Raw genomic sequence first — 20,852 nt, forward strand, 5'->3', positions numbered from 1 at the left:
GCTGGTGGGAAGGTTCAGGGAGTATAGTCTTACTGGAGGAAGTATAGCATTGGAACTGGGCTTCGAGGTTTTAAAGCCCATGGTCATCCCCCATGGTCTATCTCTGTTTTGAGGTTGGGGTTGAAGATGTGAACTCAGAACTTCCTGTCACAGCTGCCTGCCTGATGCCATGCTGCCCTGCTGAGAAGGTGATGGACTTTTATCTCTCTGGACCATGGGTTCTCAACCTGTGGGTCATGATCTTTTGGCGACCCTGCATCTCCAAATATATTTGTGATTGATAACAGTAGCAAAATTACAGTTATGAAGTAGTAACAAAAATAATTTTATGGTTGGTGGGGAGGCACTATAACATGAGGAACTGTATTCAAGGGTCTCAGCATTAGGAAGGTTGAGAACCAGTAACCTAGAACCATAAGCCCAAACAAGCCCTTTCTTCCATTCGTTGCATTGGTCATTGAGCTTTATCAAAGCAATAGAAAAGTAACTCATATACCTCACTCCCGTGGCTGGTTCTTGGTGTTGGGTTACTCAGCCCTCTTTCCACATTTCCTCACCTTCTGGTAGGCCAACCTAGGCTTCTTCCCTTGGTGGCCTTCCGTCTGAAAACAGAAGTTTTCCGAGCCCAAATCAAGCAGTCTCATATTGCTTTTACTGCATTTCTTAGTCATGACAAGAACTAGGACCCATCCAAAAGTGAGTCAGGAGCAGACTCCACTTCTTGGGGACAGTAAAGAGACAGTCACATGGCAAAGATGTATACAGTTCCCCTTTGCCTCTCTAAATCCAGTATAATTTTATTTTCTGTAGGTCATTTTCCCCATGAAGGATCTAACACAGTGGTTCTTAACCTTCCTAATGCTGAGACCCTTTAGTACAGTTCCTTATGTTATGGTGGCCCCCAACCATAAAATTATTTTTGTTGCTACTTTACAACTGTAATTTTGCTACTGTTATCAATCATAATGTAAGTATCTGTTTTTTCCAATGGTCTTAGGTGAGCCCTGTGAAACACTCGTTTGACACCCCCAGAGGGGTCGTGAGCCACAGGTTGAGAACCACTGATTTAAGAGACTAGAGGTCAGGTGACATTTCCCAAGGTGAAAAGTTGATCTGCTTTTTTGTCTTGGCCATTGATAAAAACACTAACCAAAAAACAACTTGGGCAAAACAAGGTTTATTATATCTTTCAGGCTAGAGCCAATCATAACAGGAAACCGGGACAGGAGCTCAAACAGGAACCTGGAAGCAGGAACTGAAGCAGAGACCCCAGAGGAATGCTGCTGACTGGCTTCCCCCTCTAGTTTGCTGGTCTACTTTTCTTCTACAGCAGAGGCCCACCTGCCTAGGTGTATGTAGTACAGCCCACAGTCAACCGGGCCTTCATATACCCATTAATGATATTCATACAATAACAATGGGTGAGAAAAAGAGCCCATGAATTTGAGTGAGAGCAAGAAGGGGTATAAAGAAAGGTTTGGAGAGAGGAAAGGGAATGGAGAAGTGTTCTCATTAAATGACAATATCAAAAATAAACAAACAAACAGGAAAATATCCCATGTGTCAACCTGATGGAGAAAATTCCTCAAGTGACATTCCCTCTTCCCAGGTGACCCTCCTTGGTATTGACTTGGCAACAATTAACCAGTACTGCGGCTATTTTCCCTCATACTCTTAAGTTCAAGGAATTACCTGAGAAGTCCCCACATGACTAACCAGAAAGAAGGACTTCTCCCAGGTGCATATTATTCACTGGTGTATGAATAAGCTACACAGGAGGAAAAAGTTGGCTGCATAGTTTCTGAACAGTAAAAATAAAAAGATTCTTTTTATCATTCAAACTTGAAGATTGTTACAATGTTGTTATCTGATTGATAAGTCAGCATGGGACACCCCCCGCCCAACCGTTCAGTTTTGCAAGAGAATCTAGCTCAGTATTTCCGTGTGTGTGTGTGTGTGTGTGTGTGTGTGTGTGTGTGTGTGTGTGTGTGCAGAATCAAAGTATTCCAAATCACATAGTCCTCAACATTTACGTGGGTTCTGAGGGGTTGAGTCAAGTTCTCTGTATGGCAAGAGATTTGATCATCTAAGCTATCACATAAGGCCTTATTAAATCTTTTTACAAGTAACTTTGGGGCTCAAAAACACTTTGTTGTTGTTGTTTTAGAGACAGGGTTTCTCTGTGTAGTTTTGGTGTATGTCCTGGATCTCGATCTGTAGACCAGGCTGACCTCGAACTCACAGAAATCTGCCTGGCTCTGCCTCCCGAGTGCTGGGATTAAAGGCGAATGCCACCACCACCCGGCTCAAAAACATTTAAAAAAAATTTTGGCATATGAAAACCATATATTGGGAGTGACTATGGGACAAACTACATGCTCATGTTGCAAAAAGTCTACCCTAAACAGAAGTTGTTTACTTTTTTGTTTTCTCAAGCTTCCCTTTCCCAAGTGAAATTTGGCCAAACTCAGCCAATTCATTAATCTCTCACTTTCTTCAGGGAAACCATTTGAATGACTTCGTTACTCCAAATCTCTCCACTTTCATTCTGCTTTTTCCAGGGAGGACATGTGACTTTCGTGAAGATTTCCATGGCATCCACTCTCAGTATGTGTGTTCACCTGCCAACAGCTGTCCCCTTTGAGCTTTGAGTGTGTCTGGAAAGCAAGCGTTATCCAGATGCCATGGGGCTGGGATGTATTCATTGCAAAAGGATCTTCACATCAAGGGGGGTTCATGATACTGCAGCCAGAAAACAGACTTCCACACATTATGTTGCTGCTCTGCTCCCTCTGCCACACATCACATGCATCTTAAAACCACATTTCCGTGAACAATTAACTCGAACCATTACCCTCTCAAGAATAATTAAAGCTTTCAGCAGGACTGTAAGTGTGACCATCTTTAGGACGCTGTGCTGACCTGTATTCACACGAAGGAAAAAATCTTTTGTTTGCTCGTCTGTCTTTTCCGATGTGTGTTTTCTGTAAGTGGCACTGTGTCATAGCCACAGGTCTCTCCTTATCAGTCAAAGACACATGTGTATCACCTTCCTCTTAGGGAGTATTAATCTTCTAACCTCCTTGTGCTAGAGTGGCTGTTCTCAACCTTCCTAATGCTGCGACCCTTTAACATAGTTCCTCATGATGTGGTGACCCCCAACCATAAATTTTCATTGCTACTTCATAACTGTAATTTTGCTACTGTTATGAATTGTAATGTAAATATATGATATACAGGATATCTGGTATGTGACCCCTGTGAAAAGGTCATTCGGCCCTCCCCTAAATGGGTCAGGACCCCCAGGTTGAGAACCCCTGCAGTAGTGATCCATGGGATTGTTTATGGAAAGAAAGCCCTCTTCCTCTTGGTGTCAAACAAAAGAAACAGGCTATGGAATGGATTCATCTGCTGCCTTGACCATTGACCCTATTTCAAAGACTGAAGCCAAGATATTCACTTATCAGGAGAGTGACCCAGTCACTTAAAAGTGTGGACACGACAGAGTTAGGGAGCCCTGGCACCCACTCTTCTGGGACAGTTATTGCAGAACTCACTCACTGAATGAATTGATGGCCCCAGAATGTAACGGGGGACTTCATCACTGAGGCATACGCCTGTTTTCTTCAGTCTGGTATTGCTAGGTACTGTTTTTGAACTAGAAGAGTAGAGTAACATCTGAGAGCACTGATGTCAGACCTTGTGAACCATCTTGAGGTCTCTAAATAGCCCTCACGGGTGTTTGACCTCCCACATCTGTCGTCGTGGGGGCAGGACTAACTTTCAGTCCTTCTACCTTTCAGTCTGTCACAAACTACTTACTATGTGAAAGCAAATTTGAGATCTCTATACAGAGGAGGAAAGAGTATCTTTCTCTTGTAAATTGATCAGTACAACAACAAGTGTATAATTCATCTTTATTTCAAAAAGCATATCAGTTGCTCTAAATTTTTTTGTCAATATTAAAAACACAGAGATAACCAATGGTGGTAGCTAAAATTATAGTTAATCCATCATCTGAAGAATACAGATCCTTCAAAATGTAACACAGTATGAAATTTACAATTGAATTAAAAATTTAGTAAAAGTATGCAATTTTCTCCTCTGCTCAATAATAAAAAACATAAAATGGATAAACTCTCATTTTTCCCCTAAATCAAGAAGGGACACTGAGATTGCTAAGATAGTACAGCTATTTTAAACATATTATAATCCAAAAGACCATAAAAATTCATAAAGAGTATTGATGAGTATTCTTCAAATGGAAATCCGTTAACACTTTACTGCTTCCCCAGGTAAACTGTACTCGTCTTCACCCATATCATTCTACACTTTAAAAAGACAACGAAATATAAATGTTCGATTTTCAAAGACTGTAAAACTATTTACTGTGTTATCGATACTGTAAGAAATTCTGCAGCAATGTTGGTAACTGGAGCTGGGGGATGAGATGGAACCGCTGTCTTCCTATGTAGTTGCGGATGCACAGTCGGCAGAGTTGGCAAAGAGAACTTGGGGTCGCTACAAGAAGACATGGACATAGTTATTGTAAAATGAATCTTTACATGTGATAACCAAATTAACTAAAAGCATAAAAACAGTGAATGAATTTGGCTAATGACCAATGTCTTTATTTATAGTGCCTTTACTTGTGAGATCGTGAGATTTGTCTCATGATTGATAAATGTCCCATGCATGTTCTTTAAAGCATTATAATCTTTGTAGTGCTGGAGAGGTGGCTCAGCAGTTAAGAGCACCTGCTGCTCCTACAAGGACTTGGGTTCAGTTCCCAGAACCCACAGGATGCAATGGCCTGCACCCATCCTTAACTCTAACTCCAGGGGATCTGGTGCCCTCTTCTGGCTTCTGCAGGCACCAAGCATGCAATGCACTTACATGCATGCAGGCAAAACACTCACACATACAAATAAATACTAAAAGTTTAAAAAAAGTAAAAATAATAAAAATACAAATAAATAATAAAAGACATAATTATCCTCAAGATTATAAAATTATTTTTTACTGAAATTTTCAGAAAAAATTCTGATCTTTAAAGGAGCTCTAAAAAAAAACAAGATATATATCACAAAGGCACATTTTTAAATTAAAATAATATTCTGAACTAACCTCTAGAAACTTTGCTTAAGAAAAAAGTCTTAAAGGTAAGAAAATGAAATCTTTCCTTATTATGCATCTACAACACACTACAGAACATGCACCATGACTTATAAATGGGGGATGAATGGGTTGGGGATGGAGTTCAGTTTGTAGACTATTTACCTAGAATACATGGAGTTCTAGTTTGAACCACAGCACTGCACGCACTAGGCTTGCTGGTACATGTCTGTAATCCCAGCACTTGAGAGGCACATTCAGAGGATTAGAATTTCTTTTGGGGGCAGAGCAGGGCAGTGGTTTTTGAGACAGGATTTCTCAGTATAGTTTTGGTGCCTGTCCTAGATCTTGCTCTGTAGACCAGGCTGGCCTCAAACTCACAGAGATCTGCCTGCCTCTGCCTCCCAAGTGCTGGGATTAAAGGCATGCACCACTACCACCCAGCTGAGGATTAGAATTTCAAGGTTATCCTTGGCTATCTAGTGAGTCCAAGGCCAGCTCAAGATATAAGAAACCCTAACAACAACAACATCAAAAAAGGGATGGCATTGAGGGTGGGTGGGGAGGGGAATTCAACTGCTTGGAAATATGACTCATTGGCTCATTGGTAGAGAACTGGCCTAGCATGTCCTAGTGTGGTACGTGCTAGACCTACAGCTCAGTTACCCAGTTCTCAACTTTATTGTTGTTGTTCTTTTGTTTTTCAAGACAGGCTTTCTCTGTGTAACAGCCCTAGCTGTCCTGGATCTCTCTTTATAAACCAGGCTGGCCTCGAACTCACACAGATCTGTCTGTCCGTGCCCCTCGAATGCTTGAATTAAATGTGTGTGCCACCATGCTGGGCACTCAAATATTTTTAAAAATAGTTCATGTAAGTAGATAGTGCATCGGAAAAATGCATATTATGCATTGTTTAAACAAATTCAACATATTTTACTAAAGGAACATAAAAGTTTTAGATACAATAAAAATCTTAAAATGGTCATATTTTCCTTGCATAGAACCCAAGTTGAATTTTTTGGTTCTTACAATAAATACTTGAAATTTTATGTCATTGCTACTTCATATAGTAATAAAGCACTTTTCCCTTCCATCTATTTTGGGAGAGTATATTTTTGCATTTATAAACATTCCCATATATTCTTCCTACCTTCATGTTGAAGAAGTACTCTTTCTACAGCACTGTTGGATGTAGCCACATCAATAGGTCGCAAAAGTTCTGTGTTCTTGGCATTGATGTCTGCTCCAAATTCTAGCAATAAGTTCACAATTTCAGTACTGGGTTGCTGGGCAGCAGCATGGAGTGGAGTGTCCCAATACTTGCCTTTGTGTACATCAGCACCTGTATGTAAACAGACAGGAATGATAAAAAAGCAACTATCACATGAGTAGTTAGTGACCTTTGTACATAAAAGAGAGGAAGACATCTTGGGGAAGGGTACATAAAGGACCTTGGTAACAAGTTATATATAATATATATATATTATGATATATATCATACATAAAAGCTTAAATTTGCTACCTCTGGATGTGGAGGTATACACATTAGTATATTTTTTTTCAAATACTTTTTGGGATATTTTTTCTGACATCTAGGAAGATGTCAGAAGAAAAACTTATAATTTTGAAAAGGACCTTATTTATTTATTATTATTGTTTGTGTGTCTATGTGTGTGTGCGCACTAGAGATGTGTGTGCAAGTGTGTATGCCATAGCGTGCATGTTTGGGTCACAGGACACCTTCAAGGGGTCAGTTCTCTCCTTCCATCTTATGGTCTCCAGGGATCAAATTCATATCACCAGGCTTCCAACAAGTGTCCTTATGCACTGAGCTGTCTCACCAGCCTAAAAGCATGACTAAGTTCACACATACCTATCTTTATCATAAAGTTACTTGGAATAATACTGCTTTCATTCTTTTCATTGAAGGCAAGAAAGCTTGTTGGTTTCTTTGAAAACATGAATATAAATATGTGAATCATTTAGGTAAAACGTGTATAGATTTGCCTGCCAGTGTTCACTTGTGTAATTTCAGTCAAAAACGCATAAAGACATAAGGCCTCGGTATTGGAAAAATACTTCAACATGATCTGCATAAAAACTCAAACTTTTGAAAATGTTCTCATTGAAAAACCTAAGCCAAATATGAAAGTCTCTATTGCTTAGTTATTCGTTTTAGCGCAAGTCTGGCACACAAGAATCACTCAATGACTGTAACGAGAGATGATATTTAACACTATAAAAGTATAGTAATACCATTGTCTAGTATATAAATGGTCAGAAACCAAGACATATCTACTACTAAAGGTTGTACAGGCTTTCTGATAATTCGTAAAATTATACAGACCCACAAGAATCTGTTCACCTTAAGTTCCTTCATAGCTCTCTTGTACTTTCAACTTTCACTAGAAAGAATCACTTTCAATATTTTCAAACAAATATAAAATATCTAGTGGAGAAATGTCTCTTGGCCAAGTTTCTCTAAAGAAATCATAAACTTCATTGGGCTTATCAACTTTATAAGAGCAAAGGAGGCCTGAAATAGCAACCAATCAACCATTGCTAACTATTTTAAATGTTCTTTAACATAAGTTAAAGTATTTACTGAAAAAATATTTTTTTATAAATGAAAATGGATGATAAAGTATATATGGTATTGTTATACTAAATGTATGGTCAATTTGTCTAGGAAATAACAATTTAGCAATAGTAACAGAATTCATGTTTAAAATTCTATGTGCAATGTGAATAAAATAGTGAATGTTAAGTCCTGCTTATAAGACATTTATAGGCCAGGTAAGATAGTGTGAGTAATATGTTAAGGGGTTGCTAAAATTATATGTGTGAATATACTCAAAGTAAATAGTATATTTTAGTCACAAACAAACAAAAACCTAGTGTCTCATTGATGAATATCCTGAGTACCTACCTACCACACAACAGAGAAGCACTATTCTAGAGAAAACAGATGATAAGGGGAGGCACAAACCATCTCCAAGGAGTTCCAGCTCTAATAGGGGAGAGACCACCAAATTCTCATCAGGTTAGGATTGTTTCTCATGGAGCAAAAGGTGAGCTTTGAGGAACTTAGTGGAGAAAGCAGTGAGCCTTTTAAAGCAGTAGGACAGAAAGTACAAAATCTGGGACAGTCCCTGGGTTTTTATGGTTGGTAGGCAATAAGGTTATTCAAGTACTAAGTCTTTAGGGGATTTGTTTACATACTTAGCAATATTATATTCAGTCTGGAGAATCTTAATTTTATGACTGATTACAAGGAGTGGCTCAATTATGTAACCAACGGTGTATTGATGACTCAGATGCAGCCTGTAGAGAGTGTGTACTCATCTATGAACTTTGAAGTAGTCTCATCAAAGACAAGTTTCTTTAATAGATTATATATGCATCAGTGATTATGTTTACAATAAGAATATTTTCACAATGAGATATGACTTTTAAAAGAAGGTTAGTTAGATGAACAAATAATTATCCAAGTATGGACAGAATGGAAAACGTACCAGCATAAAGAAGCTTCCAGATGCAATGGAACTGCTGGGACATACAAGCTACATAAAGGGGAGTTCCCAGGTGAGGAATGTCTTGGTCAACATCTATGCCCCAAGATATCAAAATGTCCAGACATTCATGGTGACCTGCCAACACAAAGAAAAGACAGCTTTATTTTCTGTTGATGCTCTTCCCTTTGAACATGTACCTCCACTCCTATTTCCCACAGAAGTAGCATTCGCTGAAAGACAAATAGGGGTATGCACATCCGGGAATATTTTCCCTTCTTAACGTAAGCCCGCAGCTAACCTTTACTCGCAGCCTCGTGTGTTGGAGATGGGAAACAGGACTCCAGCTGTGCTTTGGCGCCATATTCCAAAAGAAGTTCCGCGCAGCTGGCACTGCCTTGTGAGCATGCGTTGAATAAGGGAGTCACACCGTCTATCGTGATCGCGTTTGCCTAAAGGAAACCCGAAATCTGAGAATGAGATTCATAAATCAGGCAGGACTAATGAATTTGTTTATGTGTTGCTAAAATTACATGATCTGCTAATTGGGAAATGTACGCCCGTACATATGACAATGTGTATTTACCTCATACACATCAATGAGAGGAGCTTTCATACTTCAAGAGATAAGTAGAAACATGACGTGGGAGAAAAGTCACAGGAACGGACAGCCTACTATTTTTTGTGGAAAAAAGCAGTATCCAAGTATGGAATTCACACACATTCCATAATAAGTCAAAAAGGGAAGAAACAAGTAAAGATGAAGGAAATAATGAGGCTACTTTACGTGTGGATATTTAATGTGAGATATTAGTTCTATTCTGAGTGTGTGAGTGTGAGTGTGTGAGTGTGTGTGTGTGTGTGTGTGTGTGTGTGTGTGTGTGTGTGTGTGTGTATCTCATGTTGCCTGAGCTAGCCTCCAACTTACTATATAACTCCTCATTACCCTGCCTCCAAAGATCCAGGAATACAGGCATGCACCACAGCTATGATTTCTGAGAATTTCTTTTTGGAAACTTGTTCAGCAAATAAGCAAAGATACAAGGTACAGATGCTCATCTGCTGTTATTTTGATTTCCCAAACCAAAAAAAAAAAAAAAAAAAAAAAACTAAAGATATTGGTGCACTACTCTACACAATGACTGGGATTCCTCTGCAGGTGTCCTGAGAGGGCTGAGGCATTGTTTGTATTGCTATGTTTTTAATATTACTAAGAAAGGAGGGGGAAAAAATATAAAGTAAGAACTTTGGTTCTCTCGGTCAGTAGATATTAAATTCTTAATATCTTTTCATAACTTACATTAGCTCCAGCTTCCAGAAGAGTCCTTGCACATGCCACGTGATCACCCAGGCAGGCCTCATGGAGTGGGGTGACATGGTCTATGGTTACCGCATTTACATTATAACCCTACAGTGAGACAAGAAGGTATACAGTGTCATCCGTGTAAATGTCGTGGAGATTGTTTGGAGGAAAGAGAATCTAGCCAGTCGGCTTCCAGTGTAGCAGTTGAGCCCGTCAGTTGTTGAACGCCTATCCCTCTCACTAGCTACGCACAGTAGACATGTTAGGTTATGTGACGTCACCTGACTGTGTTCCAGAGCTCTTTAATTTCAGCTAGTCACTTTTCTGTCTTCAAGTCAACATTTTAAAGCTTTTCTACATGTGGTCTTTGTCTTTCTGTGTCGATTGCTTACTGAATACTCTGTATCTCATTTTTACTTGTAGTTATGTCCTGGAGCTTTTAAGAGGAAAGTCCTAACTGACCGAAGTAGACCGCTTTCATTCAGGATGAGTTTATGGTTATATTCATGCTGCTTCTCATCAGTCTACTCTGCTTCTCTCTTGTGGAAATATAATAAGCTGTGTGGCCATCTGGCTCCTCAATCCCAGCCAGAGCCCTAGCCACCCAGCCTCCCCCACATGACAGCGTGAGCCAGAACAAACCATTCCTCCCAGTGGTTTCTTGTAGGATAATTGGCCTCAGTAATGAGAAAAGTAACTAATATAAATCACTTATTCCAGTTTGCCCAATCACAGTGAATACATGTGTTGAAACATACTGTACTCAACAAATATGTACAATTTTAAGAGTTAATAAAATTTAGAATGTGTCAGATGGAACCGTTAGCTACCTTGATTTGGTCATTATACATTATAAACACAGTTTACTACACTGTGCCTATAAACATGTAATCATTGGAATGTGTCCCGTTCACAAACATGATTGAGGCTTAAGAAGCCTGCCATTATTGTGGTGCCATCAACATAATAATGTTAAGTATTTTGCTAATAGATTCTGGCACATTTTCTTTACAGTTTGTTTTCTTAAGATCTGTGGTGGGATGCTGGTTCTCTATTTTTTTTATTTTATAGAGTTAAAAACTTTTTATAAGCCGGATAACTTGTTTTGACTGTGATCATAAAATTAGTGGTCAATCCAGACTGGAAAAATAAATTTTAGTAAATTGATTTATGAATGTGTCACTAAGTGGTTATTCACTTAATAGATAGGATTAAGTTATACAGTAAGGTTGAGAACTATGCCCTCAAAATTAGACTTGTGTTTAAAGCATGACTCACAATAATCATGGTAATTTGAACAAATATTTTGAGTTCATGAGAATTAAATGGGGTAGTACTTTTACAGCAACTATTACAGTTCCCAGTGGGTAGAAAATAAGATATTTCATTTCATTCTCTAGCTTAATAAGCATTGTGCTCTGATTAAGCTTACAATATCAGGCTGAATCATATAAAATTATTAGGATGTAAAAGTCTTTGCCTTCTGGGGATCCTTAGTAATTCATTGCCTATTATTGATTAGTTCATTAAGAACTATATATGATGTTTCAAGGCAAGCTCTTCCCAGCATAGTACAGCATGTCATAAGCTGTCACACAGGAACACATGAAGGCACAGGCAGAGACAATCACACTGTATCTTTGTTGCTAGCAAGTGGAATTTTTATCAACCCTGTCTTCATCCTTTCCAAGTTCCTCATAAGCACTCTGGTTTGAGGAGATGCTGCTACATCCTAGTGTGCAGATGATGGAAGTATGTGAGAAGGCTCTGCAGGAGCTTCTCTCTCTTTGTGGCTGGCATTAGCCCTGGGGAGGAGACACATTGAGAAACACCGGGACTGCCTTCCTCTGAAAACACTATGTGACCCTCTCCAAGGGATTATCCTTTGAAACCACTGACCTTTTTACACAGGTCCTCCCCCCACCGTGAAGTGATGAGCAGAACAGTCACATGGCTGTCACAGGACTGGACACTCCAAGGGAACACCTTGGACACATCTTCATGTTACAGGTGAGAAAATGAAACTCGGGGAGACTGTGGTGGCCTCAAGTGTCGGGTGTTGTTCGAATGATGTTGTTAGGAACCTTCCTTTCTCAGAACCATCTAAGAAAGTGATTTCTCTGTGGTACTGCGCACCACTCATGCCTCACACTGAGTATATATTCCAGTCCGCCTGGAAGCTGACAGTATGTAATGCACTAATTCAAGCTCGGCCACTTTCTGTTTGCAGGAGGGATCTATGCTTTTCTTTCTCACTCTGCTCACTCAGGTGAAGTAGGCAGGACTTGGACATTCTATTGACTTCGCAGGCAGTTCACCATAACATTTCATAAATTACCACAATGTAAAATATGTTGTTTTCACATCTGGTCTGATTACCACTCTGGGAACATATGACTGAACTAAGTCTATAATTAGCTGTATATACTACATAAAAAAGCATATCTAGAATGTTTAATAAATAACACATAAATACAATAACTTATTTCAAAATATGTCCATATTAATGACCAAATATACTATAAGAGAAACTTGAAATAATGAGGCATCGCATTATAACAAAACACTCAGGAAAGAATTCCAAATGTAAAACAGAAAACTATTGTCTTGTCTGATACAAGTTATAAAGAAGGAGCAGTAGTAACACTTAAGAAAGTTTATGACTTTCAAATGGATTTGCTTTGACAGTATTCTATCGGAAGGGAGCTTATTTTGAAGTATAATATAATAGTTTACTTGTGATAACAATGTCCTCAGAGCAAGAAGGCGACCTTGGCTTGCAGCTTCATGCAGTGGTGATCGATCTGCCCATGAGCCTGTCGAAAAAGAATGACAACATGATTGTGTGGCTCAACATAAACTCTATTAGGTTCGATGTAAGTTTTTCACATCCAGCATTCCACAAAGTGACCCAGTGACTAATCCCATATTTTAGGAAACTTGATCCTTCAGGAAACTAATGAGTTTGTGAATCCAGAGTGCTGTATTTGCTCTAAAATTGACTTACATCAGACTTATAGTATCTATTGAATTATCAATCAAAGAGGATGGGTCACACAAAAGGCCCAAAGTTTGGACTACACACTTTCCCACATATAAGCAGAAATGCATGTTTTTACTGCATTTTTAGTAGAGCTAGCAGCCAAACTCATGTCTTCACACTCTGAGCCTGCCCTATTACCTATCCTAACCCCAGGCTTCCGATTGTGCTGGTCCTGATGTGTACAGGCTGCAACATGTTGCTAAGAAGGTCAAGTAGCTGAGCCCCAAGTCTGAATTATGGCATCACCTAGGTAGGTCCTAGAAAGGGCTTACCAAAGGGGACATGGGGTGAACTGTTTGGGAAATGGTGCTAATATTGTCAAAGGCTCACTGGTAGGTCACACATTCTCTGTGTATTAGGTGTGGATAGGCCAGGGCACTTAGTTCCCGACCTAGATGTCATGCCCCTCAATTTCCTCTTCTCGGGTGTCTTTTATATCCCACCCATGAGGAAAAGTAGTCTTCTTGCATGAACTCTCCTCTCTTCCACCTCCAAAAGACTCATCAACTGCTTCTCTCTCTCTCCTCTCTCTCTCTCTCTCTCTCTCTCTCTCTCTCTCTCTCTCTCTCTCTCTCTCCCCCTGTGGTCACTCAAGCAGTTAAAAGGGATGCTGGGCTGGTTCATTCTGATTTTCCTGCAATTAAAAGAGCCCCAGTCCTGTCTCTATTGATTTAATTGAATGGATAATAAAGATAATAATATAGGCTTTAAAGTGATTAAATAACCAGACTAGGCATGCCAGAAAACATTTATCTAGAGAAAATTTAAGAAATAAAAGCAACACTGACTAAAAAATATTCATAAAATAGTATAATTATGGATACTAATATCTATCATCCTGTCTACTACTTACTCTTCCCTTGTTAAATCCATAAGATAAGATAAATACATATTTTAAAGCTAATTTTAATTTTACTACATAAACTGATATAAAGTCACTTGGATATTAGTCAACAATGCAAGTTTTATGAAATTCCTATCTACAATTTGTTTATATTATGGAATTATTGGTGACATAAGTACAGAAGAATGCTGTACTTTAGAAGTGATTTCATTATTTCCACCTTCTAGAGAATTCAAAATAGATTCTACCTATTAATCAGTATTATACTCTTTCCAGAAGCTTAACCAGACCCCTGTAAATGACACTGAAATAATTCCACTGAATAAAATCTAGATACATGTGACAAGGAAAAATAAGTAAGCACATGAGCCTGACACAGGGTCAAGGTCACTTGCCACTCATCAGTATCTTTATACCTAATGACATAATAGTATTTTATTGAAAATAGAAATACTAAGGTAGAGGGGGCAAATAGCACATTTTCTCTTTACTGTTCACTTATAAATCATGGTGGCAATAGTTAAAGAGATGCACTATATGTATGATGCTAGGGTAAACACTTTCCACGTAGTCTAAACACTTTACTTGTATGCATACCCACACACATGCAAACTGTCATACACCCAAGCACATCCACCGTTCTCAAAAAGAAAGAAAGGAAAATCATTTCATGGCTGGTGAGGTGGCCCAGTGGGCAAGGGTGCTTGTCAGCTGGAGTTGGATCCCTGGAACCCATGATTGAAGGAGAGAACCAACTCCCACTGACTGTCTTTTGATCTCCGAATGTGTGCTGTGACCGAGATCCCAATATGAAATGCGATGGCTCCTAAATCATTCACATTTGTTTACTTTGTCACTAAAAATTTTAATGCAAAATAAAATGCTTGAGGACTTCGAAATGTAGATCAATTCTTGCTGTGAATATTCAAGCAAGAAAATATGAAAATTATGTTACCTCCAAAATAGATTGCATACTGGGAACCACAGCACTCAGTTTCATTGAGAGAGAGGTAGGAAATCACTGAGATTCAAATAATCAATGCTTAGATATATGATTGAATTCAATCATTTATAATATTTACAATGTCAGAGTTCTAGTTCCTATTTAATGATGTAATAAAGTTCAATATTTTTTATTTATCCTAAAGACAGACACCAAATAATATGATTCTACTTCATTATGACTACTCACTTTCCCATGGTCACTAGCTAAGACAACTAGATATTAAGATTGACAGAGGCCTAGAAAAATGACCTTTGACATTTATTTTAGACCCAGTCCTTTCCAGAATTGTGAAAGCCTTTAATAATCATCAAAGTGAACAAGGTTTGAAGTAGAGGGCTCCTCCACACCCCTTCCAGCCGGCTTTCTTCTGCAGTCTAATGATGTATTCATCTTAATGACTGTATTGATGTTCAGAACAACTGCTCCCATCTTGGCCAAAATAAGTAACTGCATTACACTTTCTCTTTATGAATTACTCAATCAACAAATGAATCAATCTATTAAAGAAATTATTTATAAATATACACAATTTACAAAAATCATTTGTCTTAAATTCCACTTGACTAACTCCCAATCAACCTCACTTTATTTGCATCCTCTAATTTCTTAGGAGGATTTCTGTAATTAATTTTGGTAACATGAAAACCAAAGGATACTAGATCATGTTCTAATTTCTATTTCAAAATGTTTTCACCCATCGCTGCTTTTCCCTGTCAATATCAGAAATTTAGCAACTACCAAGTATATATTCAAATATATTCGACATTAAATATCATACTTCACCATATGAACATACTTTCTATTATTTTTATATATTGTTCCCAAAATCAAACAATATATAAACATCTTAATATATAGTTATTTTGTAATCTTTCAATTTTTACACTTTGAGTATCTAGGATAAAGGGGAAAAAATCCTTACTTGAAAAATGTTCAGCTTACTCATCCAGATAAATTATCAGTATGAATTTTTTTTTTTTTTACAAAATATAAATTTCATCATGCTAATCAGATTCATACTGCTCCGGTCTGTGGAGCTGTGCAGGGGTGACTATATTTAGAAACAGCACTAGTTCCCAGACATCTAGTTTATTATTACAGGGTAAGAGCCTGCTCTGCTTTGGAAATATCACCTTGCAAGACCAAAAACATTCATGGTTTAATATTTCTATATATATATACGCAGTTTCATAAAGATCTATACCATACCTAAGTCACCATCTCCCCATGGCACTTCAAGCCAGCCACTGCTGAGGTAAATCCGACTCATCTTTTTTTAGCAGCATGAGAAAGAAAAAATCACTTGTCATTTACCAGCCGTGTTCGGCCATTTTAGAGAGCTCAAAGCTCCTTGTAATATGATGACTTGTTTAGAAAACCTGATTTATTTTTCTCACTGATTGCCCTCTTTGAGAAATAGTAACCCCAAATTATTTTTAGCCTTAAGACCATGGAGCCTGTCATGGAACAAAAGCATTTTACTTTTACTTCTGTCCCTGGCTACAGTGACATCATATTGTTATTTAGATAGTCTTTGCCTGCTCCAAATCTTAGCCCCATCAATAATAGTGACAGCTAGATTCACTGAAGAGATGACCTAGGAATGCTGTGGAAGACATGGGCGTTTGGGCACACCAGCTTTTTGTTTTGTTTTGTTTTCGTAATGTTTTCCCAAATTGCAATTGCACCAGACTTATCTCAAAGAGGAACTTATAATCAGGTGAGGAAAGAGTGACATTTTCACGTAGCCTTTTCATTTTGATGGGAAACGTTGAGGCATTTTATAGCTCCCTCATTTATAAAATATTCAATCAACCGTCTCCTTTGCAGATTCACTACGAATCCAAGGCAACTTAAATTTAGGGTCGTAACTGACAAGAATCCTCTGTAAAAGTCTGTAACTTGAGAACTTAAAGAAGTCCCCAAAGGTATGTTAGCTCCAGGCCCAAGAGCATTTTGGTCTGTCTTCTCTCACAAGTTTACAGGTAAGTCACCGGGCATGTAATGAGGTATGTTGTGTACTCAAACCACCAGGTTAACAGAGATTCTCCAGGACATGCTTAGGGAAGCAGAAGTCATGTGCTCTCAAAGCCAGTGTCTTCGAGATCAGAGACTGACCTCGACTTTCTATTCTCATCACCACTCTGAAAATTTTCTTATAATAATGTTAGCCCAGACGCAACCAGACTCTCCATTGCCATAGAAGAATATACTCAATTACATGGACATGCAACTTCCTCTAACTAGTTTTTTTTATTGTTCACTATGAGTCACTCATTATCTCATAAGACAGCCTATGGTTACGGAGTTGGACAGAAACAGAAAAGCTAAGTATCTAAAACAAACAAAAACCCTGCTACAGTTTATCTTATGGAATTGAATTAAGTTTTCAGCGAATTCACTAATCAGTTTTTTCTACATAGAGCCTAAGTCAAGAGAAATGAGTTTGAATGTTTTTTTTTTTTTCAGGAAAAAAAAGTTTTAATTTGAGGCATATAATCTAATCATACCAATTAACCACTATTGATCAATGGTGCTCCCAAGAGAGCATGTTGAACTTGGCTATCAGATATTCTTGCTTTCAAAATCAAGCATACATACATAACAACCTATGGGACCTTTGGAAGTCCACATCTGAAACTAGGGATTTAATAACTGCAAATGTGAAGATAATTCTACCTCCTTCATGAGACTGAAGTCAGTGTTAATAAAGCACTTAGCCCAGTGCTATACATGTTTGAATAAAACTTCCATAAAATTCATATTTTCATGTTTTTCTCCCAAGAACTTTTAGGTGCATATTACTCTTTAAAAGGAAAGTTAAAATGTTTTCCCAGTTTCTGAAATCCTTCACACAGAAGAAAATATTTGATCATAGAAACAATGGAAAATTTCACAGAAAACAGTTAACATCCAGCTGTTGAGTTTACTGGAATCAAAGAAATTTATATAATTATACTCAACCAACTTCGGGTCAGTTTATCTTTAGACCATAATTACAAACGACCATAGATCCTACTGTTGTTTTCTTAGCAGTCTGATTAGAGTTGGAATTGGTAGACATTAATGGTCATTTTTATGATTCTTGATTAAAATATCGTGCACAACCAATGAAATGAAATAGTAAATTTCATTTGAAAGCCAAATAGCAATGCTATACTTTGATTTTCTCTTCTTAAAAAAATTATTAAAAATTTTCCATATATTTTGATTGTATTTTCCCCTTTCCCATTCTTCCAACTCCTTCCAGATTCTTCCCACCTACCTATCCACCCAATTTCATGTTTTCTCCACTCCCTCTCTAAAAAAGAAAGAAAGAAAGAAAGAAAGAAAGAAAGAAAGAAAGAAAGAAAGAAAGAAAGAAAGAAAGGAAGGAAGGAAGGAAGGAAGGAAGGAAGGAAGGAAGGAAGGAAGGAAGGAAGGAAGGAAGAAGAAGAAGAAAGAAAGAAAGAAAGAAAGAAAGAAAGAAAGAAAGAAAGAAAGAAAGAAAGAAAGAAAGAGAGAAAGAAAGAGAGAAAGAGAAAGGATAAAACAGAGGAAAAGACCAAAAAAAAGCAAAAGTTAAAATATAAACAAACTGAAAATACCAATATGACAAAAAAAAAATACCAAAACCAAAAGTAATACAGAAACCATGAATCTATTTGAGGACTGGAGAGATAGTTCAGTGGTTAAGAACACCGGTTCTTGCAGAAGACCTGGTTTGGTTCCCAACACCCACATGGTGGTTCACAGGCTTCCATAATTATAGTTCTAGAATATAAAACCCCTTCTTCTGATCGTCACTGACACCAGACATGAACATGGTACACTTACATACATGGACATAAAATAAATGTTAAAACATTGTTTAATGTTATACTTTGACATAGGCTTTTGGTGTTAATGAGCTCATAAATAAATACATTATTAGAGTTTAGCATCATGTAAACTAGAAGATATCAATGTGAAGCTTCCTGTGGTTTTTATTGGTTACCTAGCATCATTTTGGTTATCTTTTCTGCATTCTGTATGAGGAAATGTCTAAGGAAATACAGAGAGAAATGGTTTGTGCATGGTATTTCAGTTTTGATTACTGGCTCCTAATCGTTGTTCTCCTAGTGAGTGCCTCTTCCAAGACACAAATTAGCTACATGTAATGAACAGAAGAAGGAATAAACTTATTTACAATTAGAGAGCTTTGTATCATCTAACCTTTTTCATCTATCATCATAAGTGAGACAAGTAGATAAGGAATGGTCACAGTACTGGACCAGTCATGATAGGCATATGGGTAACTCCACATCTAGAAGTTGACCTGATTCCTCTCATTGAGTGGAGCATTCATCCCGATAATGTCCAGATTTCTCAAAACATTTCTAAAAGCAAACTCATCATTTCCTTAAGAAGCAGCTACTTTTTATTTTCCTTCTCCACTGGTTTAAACAGAATCACCATCCCACCAAGTGGCCATCGTAACGCAGTCTTTAGTTAAGCCTATGATTTCCAAGAACCTAATAAGCACTGACTGTTTCTGTTTCCTTCATAGGAATCAGCTCTTACTGGCTCAGATATGCTTTTTTCCTTGCATCCTCTCTAGGCTGGATCCTCATTTTTCCAAGCTAAGACTCTGTCTCTCTTCACTAGCTCTTGAGATCTTTGCCAGTACCCAGGTATAGAAATATCACCTACAGGCTGGGTATCCCAGTTGTGTCTTTCTAGTCCAGTCCTCCCCTCTAAATTTGAGACTTCATTTCCAGCTGGCTAGTCAACTTCTTCCTTTACATGTCTAAACAGGCAACTCATCTTAAGTTCTTGATTTAAAGACTCTAGAACCCCCTATTGGTAAATGGCAATTCTACCCAGCCACTGCTCATAACTTTTTGTTATTACTGTTTATCTTCATTATTATTTATTTATTTTCATTATTGTTTATTACTGTTACTTTTTATGATTTCATTTTTTATTCTTTGGTTTTTTGAGACAGGTTTTCTCTCTGTAGCCCTGGCTTGTCCTAGAACTTGCACAGTAGACCAAGCTGGCCTCAAACTCATGGAGATCGACCTGCCTCTCCCTCCCGAGTGCTAGAATTAAAGGCATGTGCCACACCACCTGGCCTGTTCATAACATTTTAAAAATAAACAAGCATTTAAAATTGAGATGCAACCATACTATTCACACTGCTTTGAATCTATTTGAGGTTTCATTTTCAAGGTTTTTAGGTAGTGTATCGCTCTGTAGTCCAGGCCATACTCGAATTCATTAGGTAGCACAGGCTGGCCTCAGACTCATGGCAATCCTCCTGCTTCAGCCTCCAGTAGGCTGAGATTACAGAACTAATTTACCAGGTCAGTACTTCACTTGTTTCATTTAGTGATACTGTCATTGTTTCATGTCACAATAAAATTCTGTAACATTTTACATAACTACTATTTGGTGTCATCATTTATGAGAGTCACATATATTACTATTTACCTTACCATGTATCAACTAATGATCAATACACTTTTTATTGCATTTAATTATTTAATGTATGTCTGTATATGTGTCACGAGAAGATGCAGGCCACCACATGAGGGTGGATGTCAGAAAACTTGTGGAAGGCATTTCTCTTTTTCTGCTATATGGGTTTCTAAAAATCAAACTCAAGTTGGCAAGCCTGGCTAGGGGGCATGCACTTTCTACCCTCTGGACCATTTTTCTGGGTATAAACATTACCCATGTTGATTACTGCAGCTGTTTATCTCTAGACCAGTCCTTTCCTCTCGATTTGAGAATTCATTTCCAGCTGATTATTCAACTTCTCCACTTAGATACCTAAATAGACATTCCAACGTAATTGAACTCTTAATTTGAAGCCCTCAAAATCTCCCTATTGTTAAATTACAATTCTACCTATCTATAATTTTGCTGGCCCTTGCATGGCTTCTAGATTTAGGAAATCAGCAGATTCACTTACCTTTGTGAATATTCCTACATATATACTTAGGATGAATACCTAAATTTTTGAACCTTACCATCAAATGACTGAACCTATTTACACTCATATT

At 37.9% G+C, this 20,852-nt stretch overlaps 1 protein-coding gene across 4 annotated transcripts in view; it reads right to left on the reverse strand.

Moving 5' to 3' along the window:
* Window positions 1–3,900: 3,900 nt before the first annotated feature.
* Window positions 3,901–20,852, reverse strand: part of Asb5 (ankyrin repeat and SOCS box containing 5) — a 41,514-nt gene continuing 24,562 nt past the window's right edge. For 3 of the 4 annotated variants that reach the window (XM_006970910.4, XM_042262474.2, XM_006970911.4), the window contains exons 2-7: window positions 12,667–12,746; window positions 9,928–10,035; window positions 8,929–9,079; window positions 8,631–8,765; window positions 6,266–6,457; window positions 3,901–4,521 (exon numbers count right to left, since the gene is read on the reverse strand). In XM_006970910.4, coding sequence (XP_006970972.1) covers window positions 4,394–4,521; window positions 6,266–6,457; window positions 8,631–8,765; window positions 8,929–9,079; window positions 9,928–10,035; window positions 12,667–12,746 — 794 coding nt within the window. In that variant the 3' untranslated portion in view covers window positions 3,901–4,393. Of the gene's footprint in view, window positions 4,522–6,265; window positions 6,458–8,630; window positions 8,766–8,928; window positions 9,080–9,927; window positions 10,036–12,666; window positions 12,747–16,032; window positions 19,874–20,852 lie in introns of those variants that run through there. The other variant, XM_006970912.4, reaches the window with a different exon arrangement.

This window comes from Peromyscus maniculatus, chromosome 17, assembly GCF_049852395.1.
Source record: "Peromyscus maniculatus bairdii isolate BWxNUB_F1_BW_parent chromosome 17, HU_Pman_BW_mat_3.1, whole genome shotgun sequence".
Classification (NCBI taxonomy): Eukaryota; Metazoa; Chordata; class Mammalia; order Rodentia; family Cricetidae; genus Peromyscus; species Peromyscus maniculatus.